This window comes from Erpetoichthys calabaricus, chromosome 5, assembly GCF_900747795.2.
Source record: "Erpetoichthys calabaricus chromosome 5, fErpCal1.3, whole genome shotgun sequence".
NCBI classification, from domain to species: domain Eukaryota; kingdom Metazoa; phylum Chordata; class Cladistia; order Polypteriformes; family Polypteridae; genus Erpetoichthys; species Erpetoichthys calabaricus.
This window is the reverse complement of record NC_041398.2, coordinates 10983334-10997647: the sequence shown is the minus strand read 5'-3', so window position 1 is coordinate 10997647 and position 14314 is coordinate 10983334. Positions and strand designations below refer to the sequence as shown.

The 14314-nt window shown below is 39.3% G+C and overlaps 1 protein-coding gene across 1 annotated transcript in view; it reads right to left on the bottom strand.

Moving 5' to 3' along the window:
* LOC114643356 (E3 ubiquitin-protein ligase TRIM47-like) overlaps positions 1 to 11597 on the bottom strand; it is a 30530-nt gene extending 18933 nt beyond the window's left edge. Inside the window, exon 1 of the mRNA XM_051927700.1 lies at positions 10952 to 11597. Within this exon, the coding sequence (XP_051783660.1) occupies positions 10952 to 11530 (579 nt within the window). The 5' untranslated portion in view covers positions 11531 to 11597. The remainder of the gene's footprint in view (positions 1 to 10951) is intronic.
* Positions 11598 to 14314: the final 2717 nt, after the last annotated feature.

Genomic DNA, 14314 nt, shown 5'->3' with positions numbered 1-14314 from the left:
TTGATTTGTTTGCTTTTCTCTATCTCTGTGACATGATCTGCTCCTGACGCGCACTCCTTTGAAAAGGAAGATATGTTTGTATTCTTTTAATTGTGAGACAGAACTGTCATCTCTGTCTTGTCATGGAGCACAGTTTAAACTTTTGAAAAAGAGACAAATGTTTGTTTGCAGTGTTTGAATAACGTTCCTGTCTCTCTACAACCTCCTGTGTTTCTGCGCAAATCTGTGACCCAAGCATGACAATATAAAAATAACCATATAAACATATGGCTTCTACTTCGCGGATTTTCTTTTTTCGCGGGTGGCTCTGGAACGCAACCCCCGCGATGGAGGAGGGATTACTGTATATAGACATACATATATACATACATACATTCACACATATATATATATATATATATATATATATATATATATATATATATATATATATATATATATATATATATATATATAGCCAAATCCCTGCGCTTCGCAGCGGCAAAGTACTGCTTTTAAATTTTTATTAAGAAGAAAAGAAAACCTTTTTAAATTTTGGGAAAATATACCAATAACAATTTGTTAAGGATGTGTTTTTGTGTGAAGCTGCCTTTACACAGCCTCTCCGCTGTTTTATAAACGAACGCCATATAAGGCTGTCCTTTCTCCTTGCTTAGCGGTGCTGTAGTGTTTTATTGTTTGTTTATTACGATTGCTATAGTTATTGTGTAGCTATTTGAGACTCACTTTGCTGTTCAGGTACCCATTTCCTTTATGTAATCCACGGATTCTCCGCTATTTTTTGTTCATTTATTATGACTATAGTTATTTATTGATTCCCTTCTTTAGCTGACTGCCTGCTCATATAAGGCACTCTGCTGTTTTTTTGTGAAGTAGCCTTTACACAGCTTCTCCGATGTTTTATAAACGAATGCTATATAAGGCCATCCTTTTTCCTTGCTTCACCAAGGAAGCAACCTTTTTATTTAATCCACGGGTTCTCTGCTGTTTTATTGTTCGTTTATTACGATTGTTATAGTTCTCTCTATGACCAAGCTGTGCAAGCTTACTGTTGAGAATGCAACATATAGTTGTACAGGAGAAAAGCAATCTTGCCTCAAATCAATGGCAACCTTTTGTAGGTCTATGAACTTAATTTAAACTTTAGGATTACACGGTGCTTTGTTTCTGAAGTACCTGCACTCATGAATATGTCTGTATGCGTCAGTCGCTTCATATTCTTTTCCTACATTATCAATTGTGTAATGTGTTTTTTGAACAGGTTTGATTCATCGAAGTGATCACTCGTGCTGCGTTCAGTCAGTTCACGTGAGCCACTCTCTTGTGTGATGTTGCGATGTCCATGACTTTATTTAATGTTAGCTAAGACCCGGCACTTAAAAGTTTCTCGCTACAGTAATTTTAACTCTGTTACAAAGTGATCCAAAGTCTCGTTTATACCTCGTGTCTTCTCATTAAACTTGTATGTCGCGAATATGGTATTGCAAACGGCAGCGGGAGCGTTTCTATAAACTTAATTTAAACTTACGGTTTACACCGTGCTTTGTTTCCGCAGTAGCTGCACTTATGAATATGCTTGTATGCGTCACTCGCTCGCTCGCTTCTTATTGTTTCGCTGCCTTCCCAATTGTGAAATGAATGTTTTCTTCAGCGCTCTTTGGGGCTCTTCCTTGTTTTCTAAGTACTGCGTTCACAGTCAGTTCATGTGATTACGTGGGAGGCGTGATGACGCGATACGCAACTCCGCCTCCCACGGCCATCAAGGTGCAGTCAATTACAGTATATGGACAAAAAAGAGGTTCCAGTTATGACCATTACATGTAGAATTTCGAAATGAAACCTGCCTAACTTTTGTAAGTAAGCTGTAAGGAATGAGCCTGCCAAATTTCAGTCTTCCACCTATACAGGAAGTTGGAGAATTAGTGATGAGTGAGTCAGTCAGTCAGTCAGTCAGTGAGTGAGTGAGTGAGTGAGTGAGTGAGTGAGTGAGTGAGTGAGTGAGTGAGTGAGTGAGTGAGTGAGTGAGTGAGTGAGTGAGTGAGTGAGTGAGTGAGTGAGGGCTTTGCCTTTTATTAGTATAGATAATTTCCTGTCTACAATAAAATCATGCAAATACGACACAATTGTTATCTCCGACCATGCCCCTCTAGTCTTGGAGCTAAAATCATTAAGCCCCTCACACTCACCTCACAGATGGTGCCTTAACCCTCTTCTATTGCCAGATGAGAACTGCACAGAATTTATATCCAAACAAATCAGCTTCTTCCTAGAGACAAACACGCCCACAGAGGTTTCTGCTGGAACACTCTGGGAAACTCTAAAGGCCTTCTTAAGAGGACAGATTATTTCATTTCTTTCCCACAGAAATAAATTAGAAACCAAGAAAGTGTCAGAGCTAAGAAGCGAAATTACTAGAATAGATGAAGAACAAGCCAGGCGTCCAAGTGAAGCTCTCCAAAGGAAATGGCAGGCCCTGCATACAGAACTTAACATCTTAACAACTAATGAAAATGAACAACTTATTTATAAGTAAAGACATCATTACTATGAACACGGAGAAAAAGCTAATAAGCTTTCAACCAAATGCTACCTCAAACATTTTGTCAAGCATTAACCACCGTCTTTCCTAAACAAAATAAGGACTTGTTACAATGTGCATCATACAGACCAATAATGATGTTACGATACTCTCAAAAATTCTAGCTAGAAGGATGGAGAAAGTGCTGCCCTCGGTAATATAACAGGATCAAACTGGATTTATTAAAGGTCGACATCTATCTTCCAATCTCTGACGCTTATTTAATCTTCTATACATATAAAGGAGAGTTGTGATCCGTGTGGCTGTGTTTGTATGTTTGTGGCGGGACGGAGAGTTAAGGCGGGTGTTGGAGTCACGTGATCATCTCCCCTCCCATTCACCTCATTTCATTCACTTCATGTCGCTCCGAGCTGAGCTCCGCAGCTGACGTGGTTAGTCCTTTCTCCTTTACTGATTTACTGTATAGTAGAGCGTTACTTACTGAATAGTATTTTTTCCTTTAGTGTTTCTTAGTGTTTAGTAGATGCGGTGTGCCGGTGTTCCCGGCGGTGTTGCGGTTTAGTGTTACTTTCTACTTCGTTTTTGTACTTTAGTGTTTAATAATAAATAATAATAATTCATTACATTTAAATAGCGCTTTTCTCAGTACTCAAAGCGCTAAAATAGTGAGTGATACTTAGCTGATAGCAGTGTAGAAGCAGCACAGCACAACGCAGTCGGTAGGACAGGCGGGTGTGGTAGCGTAGGTGAGCGGTGATAGCAAGCAGCAGGAGGAGGAAGCAGGATTTGGATGTTCCAATACACAGCTATAAACAGTAACGCTTGGTAATTTCAGGCGTGATCGCCCCGGAGCCATAAGCCATAAGCCAGGTTAATATGAACATCAGATCAGTTCCTGGTCGTAGGGTACTGTGAGATGAAATGGGAGCAGATCAGCATAGCGAATATAATCACGGAGACAGATCATCCCGAGGTGCTAGATCTCCAGATACAAAGAAATGTTCGTAGGTCTCGTCCCGTGATCCACAGACTCAGCTGTTCCCAGTAAAGTGGAGTCCATAAAATCTGTAAATATTAAGCAAAATCCATGCAATTCGAGTCAGCTGAATCCACGAACTATACGTACAATAAACGAAATAAAACAAGCGTAAGAAAGTGCAGAATTAAGGCGAATTTTGCTAAATGTGTTGTTAACAGGGAGGAGCGGCAACAACAAGCGTGCGCCAGCGTCCCCTCACCTGCTATAATAAAGCAGTTATAATAAAGAAGTTTAGTAATCTTTTACTTTATCTCACTTAGTGTTCTTCCCGGCGGTGTTGCCGTTTTTTAGTGTTAGTGTCTACTTAGTGTTTGTGTTTAGTGTTATTGAAGGAGTGATCTTACCACTGTCAGATTTTGCAATGAATGAGTTGGTAAATAATGATTATTTATCAACAGATCACATGAGCAAATTCAACGAAATTTTAGCTGCACATACGATTTTCCAACCTCAAGAGGTTTTGTGAATGCGGACTCCTGACATACCTATAATGTCCATTCCACAAAATGCAAAACATATTCAAATATTACCTTTTGCAGCTACTGAACGAGTGACTCACTGGGTGTGTACCTATTATGATGGTGCTGTAATTCATGTCTGTGACAGTTTAAACGCTGATAAAAAAAATTCAACCTCACTGAAGAGCAGCTTCGTTTCCTTACAAACCTCCCATAGTTTAAAAGACGCACAGCAACAATTAAATCATACAGATTCTGGTACATCTATATAAATAAAAATGTAAATGTTCGTTTGTTCAAAACCTTAAATCTCCGAAAGTTCTTCACCGATGGCTTTGAAATTTTGACACAGCGTTGCACTCGAATATGCGCGTGTTTTTATATACATATTATAAAGATGGCACTCCTGTGACAGGTAAAAACATGCTTTTTTTGAAAACACAGCGCCATCTGTTGGACGTAAACGCAACACACGCCATATTAAATATTTTACGATTCTATTTCAATGTTTTGATCAAATACATTTGTAAGTACGTGAATAAAAGCAGCGACATGGCAGTTTTTGACGTGCAACCAGAAAGAAGTGATAGGAATGCGGTCATACATATCGATGAAATCACACAGTATTAGGCTGGAAGATACATAAGCAGCAATGAAGCTGTACGGCGAATTCTTTCATTTCCCATACATGAACGAAGTCCAGATGTTGTTCACTTAACACTGCATCTAGAAAATGGACAACGCGTTTATTTCACAGCTGCAAATGTGCAACAAATAGCCCTGAATCCACCGGCTACAACGTTAACTGCTTTCTTTACGTTATGTCAAAATGACGTGTTTGAGAAAACACTTCTGTATTCGGAAGTGCCTACGTATTACACATGGAATGCGAGGAGAAAATCATTTGAACAACGCAAACGAGGAGAGCGAGTCAACAGACAACCTGGCATATTCAAAGAAACTACGATAGGCAGACTGTACACCATGCATCCCAATCAAGATGAATGCTTCTTTGTTCACATGCTGTTGGTAAATGTGCCGGTCCAACGTCTTTCCAGCAATTGCGAATTGTCAACGGCGTTACACATGTCACTTTCCGAAGTACATGTCAAGCTCTGAATTTATTGGAGAACGACCGACACTGGGATGTGTACATTAATGACTCGTGCAACACGTAACATCCAAATCAAATTCGTGCATTGTTTGCAATCATATTGACCGCCTGCTCTCCTTCATCTCCAACACAGTTATAGGAGAAATATAAATCGCACACGGCTGAAGATATTTTCCATCGAATACGCAAGTAAAATTCAAATATAAACATGGATTTCACAGCAGAAATCTACAACTAAGCGGTGATAATGATTGAAGATTTGTACTTAGAAATCGCGAACAAAGTTCTCAATCAATTGGGAATGCCATCACCGAATCGATCTGCTGCTGCTTCGTTCGATGTAGAATTGCGTCGTGAAGAAAATTACAACATGGGTGATCTTTTGTCGTATGTGCAATCAAATATTCCTAAACTAACGCTTCAGCAAAAAGGCATTTACGATCAAATAATGCAAACTGTCAATAACGGGGTTGGAGAAATCTGGAAATTGGGAACGGAAAGGTGCCAGTTGATCTGAACTCAGGACGAATTTCATTGCCTGATAACTTCTGCAATTTAGTGACGTCAAAACAAGTATTGGTTGAAAAAGTATTTCCCAATATTCAAACCAATATAAGAATCACAATTGGCTGAGTGAACGAGCTATTCTTGCGGCCAAAAACAAAGACGTCTACGAACGTAACAATATTATTCAGTCTAACATTCTGCACAGACAATGGAACAACAAAAAATATTGTATACCCACAAGCATTGTGAAATTAAACATATTAGAAACGTGCGCTTTCTCTTTTCTTTCTTTTCCGTTTAACCAGACTGAGCCACAGCAACGCGTGGCCTGGTACAGCTACATATATATATATATATATATATATATATATATATATATATATATATATATATATATATATATATATTCATGGCATTCGTAGTCTGTGTCACAATCTGATTGTATGGGTAGTTACCTACCAGGTAACGCTTGTGGTTGGCCAGCAATCTGCTAACATCCGCTACGGTGCCCTCAGTTTGTGAGGAGCAGATCATAGAATGGTTGAAATAGTTTACTGTCAAATAAATGCAAAGAGTACACGACACGTGTTCGATTCCCGAGAGGGTGTGCAGTGGAGTGTGTACACCTGATGAGCCCAGAATGAGGGCTTAATTACAAAAGTTAAGCAGGTTTAATTTCGAAATTGTACACGTTACGGTCATAACGGTCAACAACGTCCGCCATGTTAAACTTTCTTATTTATGGCCCTATCTTCACGAAATTTGGTTGGAGGCTTCCCTGCGCTAACCTAAACCGATGTACGTACTTATTTCGGTGGTATGACACCACTGTTGGCCGCCATATTGAACTTTACAACGGTCTTTCTTACTTAATGGGCCCATTTTCAAGAAATTTGGTACGCAGGTTCCCAACGCTAACTGAATCCTACTTACGTACATATGTACGTCCATAGCCTGCAGCTCGGTCCACACTCTGAATCCTCCAGGCACTCCTGAGCATAATCTAATTTTGAAGGTTGAGGCACCAATGTTGTTACTGAGAAACTTACAGCCACCGAAACATTGTAATGGTACAAGACGTCATGTCACATGTCTGCAAAAGAACCTAATTGAGGCGACTATTTTTACTGGCCGTGGCTCAGGGGAGAGAGTTTTTATTCCTCACATCCCCGTTATACCCTCTAATCTCCCATTTCAATTCAAACACCTCCAATTTCCAGTAATGCTTCGCAATGACAATTAATAAGTCTCAGGGACAGACCCTACAAAAGGTTGGCATTGATTTGAGGCAAGATTGCTTTTCACATGGCCAACTATACGTTATATGCTCAAAAGTAAGCTCAGAGCACAGCTTTTTTTTTTTTTTTTGTTCTTTATTTCACCTTATACAATTTCTTTTATTAGGAATTTGGTAGTTTTCGCATACCTGTTGGGTTCAGAGCGCAGGGTCAGCCATTGTACAGCGCCCCTGGAGAAATTTTAGGTTCAGGGCTTTGCTCAACGGCCCAGCAGAGCAGGATCTCTTTTGGCAGTGACAGGGATTCGAACCAGCAACCTTCGGGATACCAGCACAGATCCTTAGCCTCAGAGCCACCACTCCGCCTTGGTAATATTACAACCGGAGGGGTGAACTGACAACGTGGTATACAAAGAGATCCTTAACAAATAATTATTGGTACATTTTCCCTCACTTTATTATTTAAAATTTTAAAGCAGTACTTCGCCGCTTCGAAGCGCGGGTATTTTGCTAGTGTTATATATTCACCAGCAAAATCAAACACCCCAGAGATATTACTATCATTAGACGCAGAAAAAGCATTTGATATCATTTAATGGAACTACCTTTTCACTGCATTGGAGAAATTTGGGTTTAGCCCGAATATTTGTGCATGGATCAAACTACTGTATACCAGTCCAGAAGCTTCAGTTTGTATTAATAACATTTGCTCTGACTACTTTAAACTAGAACGTGGTACCAGACAAGGATGTCCCTTATCGCCACTGCTGTTTGCAATCGCCATTGAACCACTGGCGGTTCAATGCCAAAATTCTTATCAGAAAAACGGGAATGTCAGAGAAGGACTGGAACAGAAAATTTCTCTATATGCAGATGATATGGTTTTATATATATCAGACCCAGAAAACACTGTCCCCGCTGTTTTAACAGCACTAACAGAATTTCAAAAGATATCTGGTCTTAAAATTAATCTGAATAAAAGTATACTCTTTCCAGTGAATTCACAAGCATATAATATTAGATTAGACACCCTACCTTTTACCATAGCAGATCAGTTTAAAAACCTAGGGGTAAATATCACAATTAAACATAAAGCTCTTTATCAACAAAATTTTACCGTCTGTATGGAAAAAATTAAGCAAGACTTAGATAGATGGTCAACCCTTCATCTCACTCTAGTCGGAAGAATTAACATTGTTAAGATGAATATCCTTCCTAAACTTCTCTTTTTATTTCAAAACATTCCAATGTATATCAATAAATCGTTTTTTAAACAGTTAGATTCAACAATAACCTCATTCATTTGGAACTCAAAACACCCATGTATCTGAGGAGCGACCCTACAAAGACCTCAGGCAGAAGGTGGCATGGCTTTACCTAATTTTCAATTTTATTACTGGGCAGCAAACATACAAACCATAAAAACCTGGAAACAAATAAATGAAAACACACAGGCTTGGTCCGCAATAGAAGTAAAATCCTGTAGTACTTCTTTATACTCCCTGCTCTGCTCTCCAATAAATGAAAGTTATCACAAATATTCTAATAACCCAATTATGCTTTACTCACGCAGAATATGGAACTAACTTAGAAAGCATTTTAAGATGGAAAATCTTTTATCAGTGGCACCTCTGCAAGATAACCACCTCTTTCAACCTTCTCAAGTATATCCAGTTTTTAATACATAGAAAAGATTTGGGATCAAAATGCTCAGAGATCTTTATATAGACAACATATTTACATCTTTTGAACAATTACGTTCCAAATTCAATCTCCCAGCTACACATTTCTTTCACTATCTTCAAATTAGAAATTTTGTTAAACAGAAACTGCCCGATTTTCCACACCTCGTACCATCCACAATGCTGGAAAAAATACTGCTCAATTTCGAGGAATTAAACACCATTTCTGCATTATATAAAATCTTATTAGAGTCCCTACCTTTCAAAGATCCAAGAGGATATCAGAAAAGGAGTGAATGGTAGCAAAGCAGAGAATTCACTCGAGCTCCATATGCGCAAAGCATAGAAATATTCAACTAAAAATTATATATCGAGCTCATCTGTCTCGCTTAAAACTGTCCAAAATGTTTCCAGGGCAGGAACCAACCTGCGAACGCTGCAACCAAGGTCCTGCCTCACTGGGTCACATGTTCTGGGCCTGCACCAAACTAACATCATTTTGGACCAAACTTTTTAAGTTCCTTTCAGACAGCCTTGGGGTCACAATCCCTTCTAACCCATTAACAGCTGTGATCGGTGTTCTACCAGACGAACTTGAAGTGGAGAAGGACAAGCAAACGGTGATTGCATTCACTACACTTTTCGCATGCAGACTTATTCTGTTAAATTGGAAGAATCCTAATTCTCCTCTGATAAGTCAGTGGGAAACCAATGTTTTATATTATTTGTAATTGGAAAAAATCAAATTCTCAGTTAGAGGATCTGTACAAATTTTTTTCAAAACCTGGCAGGATCTAATCAATATTATTTTAGAATAAGAGAAATAACTATAGCTGCATTTAATTTACTTCTCTATTTTATATTTACCTATATATTTATTTCTGCCTTTCTTTTATTTATTGTTGCCTTATTAAAAAGCCCTAAGCAATTCTCCTTTGGCTTAGCTCTCCTTCTCAGGGGTGGGGTTTGATATGTCTTCAATTTTGTTAGTTTATAAATTGATCTATTTGTATGGAATGATTACAATAAAAATTAATAAATAAAATATAAAAAAAAAAAAAATAGACAAACACCACAAAGGCAGACAAGCAGCCAAGCACACTCAGCGTGTAAGTGTCAGCAGTACAGAGTGTGTCTATCGATGTGTCAGACCTTCTACTGAATTACGTTTAGGATGACATTGTGTGCTCACTTACTACGCTGACATCAGCCAACTGTAACATCATCTTGTTAAGAACACCTCAGAAGGGTCCGAATGTCATCAGGTTTATAAGGTCCAGTAAAACCTCGATTATCAGTCAGGGGTCAGGACCGAGGCTGTGACGGATAAGAGAAAAGACGGATAACAGAGCATCTACTTTAAAAATGACATACAGTAGATTAGTTTAGCAAACAGTCATAAAAATGTACATTAGCAAAATGAATTAATTTATATAATATTGTAATGAACGGCCTAATAAGCTAACACAACTCAGAGGTCTTGGAGTTTTCTATGTTTTACGTGGAGTCTTCGTTCCCTCACAAGCGGTGTCCTGTCTTACACTCCGTTATTTGGTTACAGAGCTCACCTCCTAAACAATCACAGAAAGCTTTCCCTACCGATCAGTTGATCTTCTGCCACTCTCGTTGTGTCTTTTTGATACCACAAACACTCCTGCTTATTGTCTCCTGACTCCCTGCTCCACACCTTCACTTCTCTCCTCACTTCTCCTGTCCGCCCCTCACAGAACAGAAGCCCCTCAGCCAGTCCCATCACTTACAGCTTTCCGCCCTTTCTGCCCCCATACAGAGCATCACAAGCTGCCTGCACACCACAATATATTAACACAACCTGATATAACAGAATATATAAAGAAAATGACAATGCAGAAGACCATTAACATTAATACAGATTTATGTTGCCGTCACTGGTTTCCATTTTAACACATTTTTCAATTATGTCACCATCCCGCTTTCTATCGTTCACTGTTGGCCTTCCTACTCCGTCATTGAAGCAACACTTGAAGAGCTGTTGCTGTTTCGTAAAAATTTAATAAGTTCAAACACCACACACATATGTTGATAGGCCATAACAATGTATAGTAGTTTAGTTTAATTATAACAAAAGAGAAAAGCTACAAACCGCCATTAAAGCTGAAGGTATGTAACGGACACTGGGATTTCTGTTTGTTCCAATGTGCAGAACTCGCAGTAGTAATCAGGAGACGCTGGCGTGCACAAGGTGGGGTTTTTGTTATTTAGTCCTGACAGTTAATCAAGTGACAGATACTCGAGTTTTACTGGAGATGAAGAGATTTCTCTGTCACATTAAATGTACAAATTCCTTATCTCAAAGTTATTCAGACAGTTTCCATTAAACACTCAACATCACTCACCTGCTTTTCTTCTCTTTCCGTCTCCAGATCGACCATTTTATGCCCATTGTGTTCAGTCACCACACACATCATGCAGATACAGGAATCATCAGTTTTACAGAATATCTCCAGACTTTTCTGATGTTTCTCACAGAGTTTCTCCTTCAGATTTCTATCAGGATCAACCAGCTTGTGGTACTTCAGGGCGTTTCCTTCATAGTGAGGCTGCAGGTGAGTCTGACAGTAGGAGGCCATGCAGGTGAGACAGGACTTCACCGCTCTGAACTTCTTACCAGTACAGAAGTCACACTCCACGTCTCCAGGGCCGGCATAATTCTGAGGAGGAGGAGGACTGAGAGTCGTCTTCTTTAATTTCTTAATAAATTCATTCAGAAGATTATTTCTTCGCAGTTCAGGCCTCAGCATGAAGGTGTGTCTGCACTGAGGACAGCTGCACTCTTGGCTCTGATCCCAGTAGTCCGTGAGGCACTTCAGACAGAAATTGTGACCACAGGGGATGGTGACGGGGTCAGTCAGGGTGTCCAGACACACCGAGCAGGTGAACTCGTCCTGTGATATAAACAGCTGGGCTTCAGCCATCGTCAGTCTGAGGAGAGGCAGGCAGAGAGAATCAGTCAGAGGAACAAGGAAGTGACTTGTGAAGAAAAGAAAGTTAAAGTTTGTCTGAGCTCAGTGAGGAGGAGGAGGAGGAGGAGATTTGAAGAGAAAGCTGAGCGCTCACAGAGAGAACATCTGAGGAGACACTGAGGGTGAACAGTTAATTAATTACCAGCTTTCTGGAGTTTTTTTTTGTTTTTTCTGTCCACCCTGGCCATCGGTCTTTACTCCTTTTCTATGTTAACTAATGTTGCCTTATTTTAATTTCTTATTTTGTCTTTTATTTTTCTTTTCTTCATTATGTAAAGCATTTTGAGCTACTTTTTGTATGAATATGTGCTATATAAATAAATGTTGTTGTTGTTAATGTGAGAAAGGAGCTCAGAGAGTGAAGACCACCAAGTGACAGAAGAGATGTCCTGTCACAGGGTGTCTGCTAAAGTTGCATTCATTGTCAGCATTTCTTATTAATTTATTACACACTGATGTCCACATTGAGTCCTCTTTATTAAACAAATTATTCATCCCATAATAAGTTTCATCTCCTCCTCATCAATAATAAATATTTTTTTTTTTGTCCATGCCAAGAAATTTATCAGATTATTCAGTAAAGACTCCAACTGAAGCCCACTCAGTTTAAGAAACAGAATAATATGATACTTTAATAAATTGTAAGGACAGTAGAAATATGAAAACAATTTAAAAACTCAAAAACAGACAGACAGACAGACACAGACAGACTCACACACACACACACACACACACACACACACACACACACACACACGTAACAAACAGCAGGCGCTCTCCGCTCTCGGCTCCTTCACAGTTTTTTAGATTTTCTTGGTTATTCAAGTCGTTTTATCTCAGGATTTGTGAGACTTAATCAAGTCTGTTGAACAGGCTCGTCTACTCCTGCACCCTACGATTAACACTCACAGATCCGAGTCACATAATTGGGTATAAGTGATGCCCTGATGCCAGTCCCTCTGTAATAGCCCACCTCAGACTCATCCACTTAAGTACATAAGAGTGACCCCTCCAGCCTGTCACTTCTCTGTGCCCCACACTGGGACTCGCTGTCACCAGCACTAACAAATGTACAGATGTCTCTGAGACACATGAAGTCTTGTATAACATTTGGTTTCATGCCAGTTCCAAACAACCAAGGGGGTCTTACTTCTGCCGCCCTGGCTCTTCTGTAGCCAGCAGACACACCACATGCACTTCAGATCAGGTCTCTACCTCAACCTAAACATATTCAGGCCTGGCCAGTACTTGGATTGGAGACCATCTAGGAAAAGCTTGGGTGTCTGCTGGAAGAGGTGTTTGGTGAGGCCAGTTGGGGGCTTATCCGGTGGTCTGAATGTGGATCCCAATGCCCCAGTGCAGTGACGATGACACTGTGCTGTATAAATGGTGTTGTCCTTCAGATGAGAAGTAAAACTGAAGTCCCTGACTCTCTGTGGTTATTAAAGATCCCTGTGTGTCCTCCATGAAGATGTCTTTGCTAAATTTGCCCTCCAAGGCCTTGTCATTGTGCCCCCATAATCGTCCCCTGTCTCTCATTAGCTAACTGTTTCTCTCACCACTTTCATCATCTAATAGCTCATGTGTGGTGAGTATACTGGCACAAAAATGTCTGCCATCACATCATCAGGTGGATGCTGCACATTAGTGGTAGTTGAAGTGGTCTCCCCACTCACCTGTGTAGAAGAGCTTTGAGTAGTGAGAAAAGAAATAGTAAAAATATAAAGAATTATTATTATTATTATTATTATTATTATTATTATTATTAATTATTATTATTCAAGTGCTAACCTCTTAGCATTGATAACACCCTTGGCAAGAGAGCATTCATTTCAAACATCTTGTTGCTCTAATAATTTACTTCAGTCACTCAAAAAAATAAAGACAAAGTATAGAAATGTCAAAGGAATGTGGCATTTAATAATCTGGGATGAAATATAAGTGATCAGCGTGGACCTCAGGTGTTATCATTGGCAGAGCACCACCTATTTGGAATGTAAGTCAGGGTATTATTAAAATGCATTAATTTTTACATTTCAACAGATGGCACATTACAAACATTTGTTGTAATATAATGTATAGAATGTTGGAAATGACAAATAAATGTGTATGTCTCTGTTATATACAATTTAGTATGGGATTTGTAAAAGCCATGTTAATGTTTGAGATGTGCCATCTGTTGGAATGACAAATTTAACATGATGTCTCTGTTACACACCATTTGGTTTTGGATTCGTAAAAGCAGTGTTAGTATTTGTGATGTACCATTTGCTGGAGTGACAAATGCCATTAATTTTATTGTTACAAATGTTTGTGTTGTGCCATCTGTTGGAATGAGAGAGACATACGAACCGAATTGACACACAGATACACAGAGACACTTTTCCTTTTTTTAAGGTGAAGAATGCTGAGAATTTTGATTAGGGATCAATATGCTTTATTATTAGTTTTAGTGCTATTAGCTATGAAAAGTGTAGGCCTGAGGTAACTTTAAAAGGACACCATTTATTTCTGCAGAATGGCCCTGGCCTGCCAGCCTTTTCACAGGCAGATCTTGTTTTGTGAACGCCGGTGCTGAGCCGCTCACTGACAGAAGACAAACAAACTGCAGGCAGGGCCTTTGGCTGTGTGAGTACTGGGCAGGCTCTTAGGATGGCACATCAAACATATAAGCACTTAATGGCATTTACATTTATTAGGGCTCAGTAATACTTTGTGCAATAACGTTAAAATAAA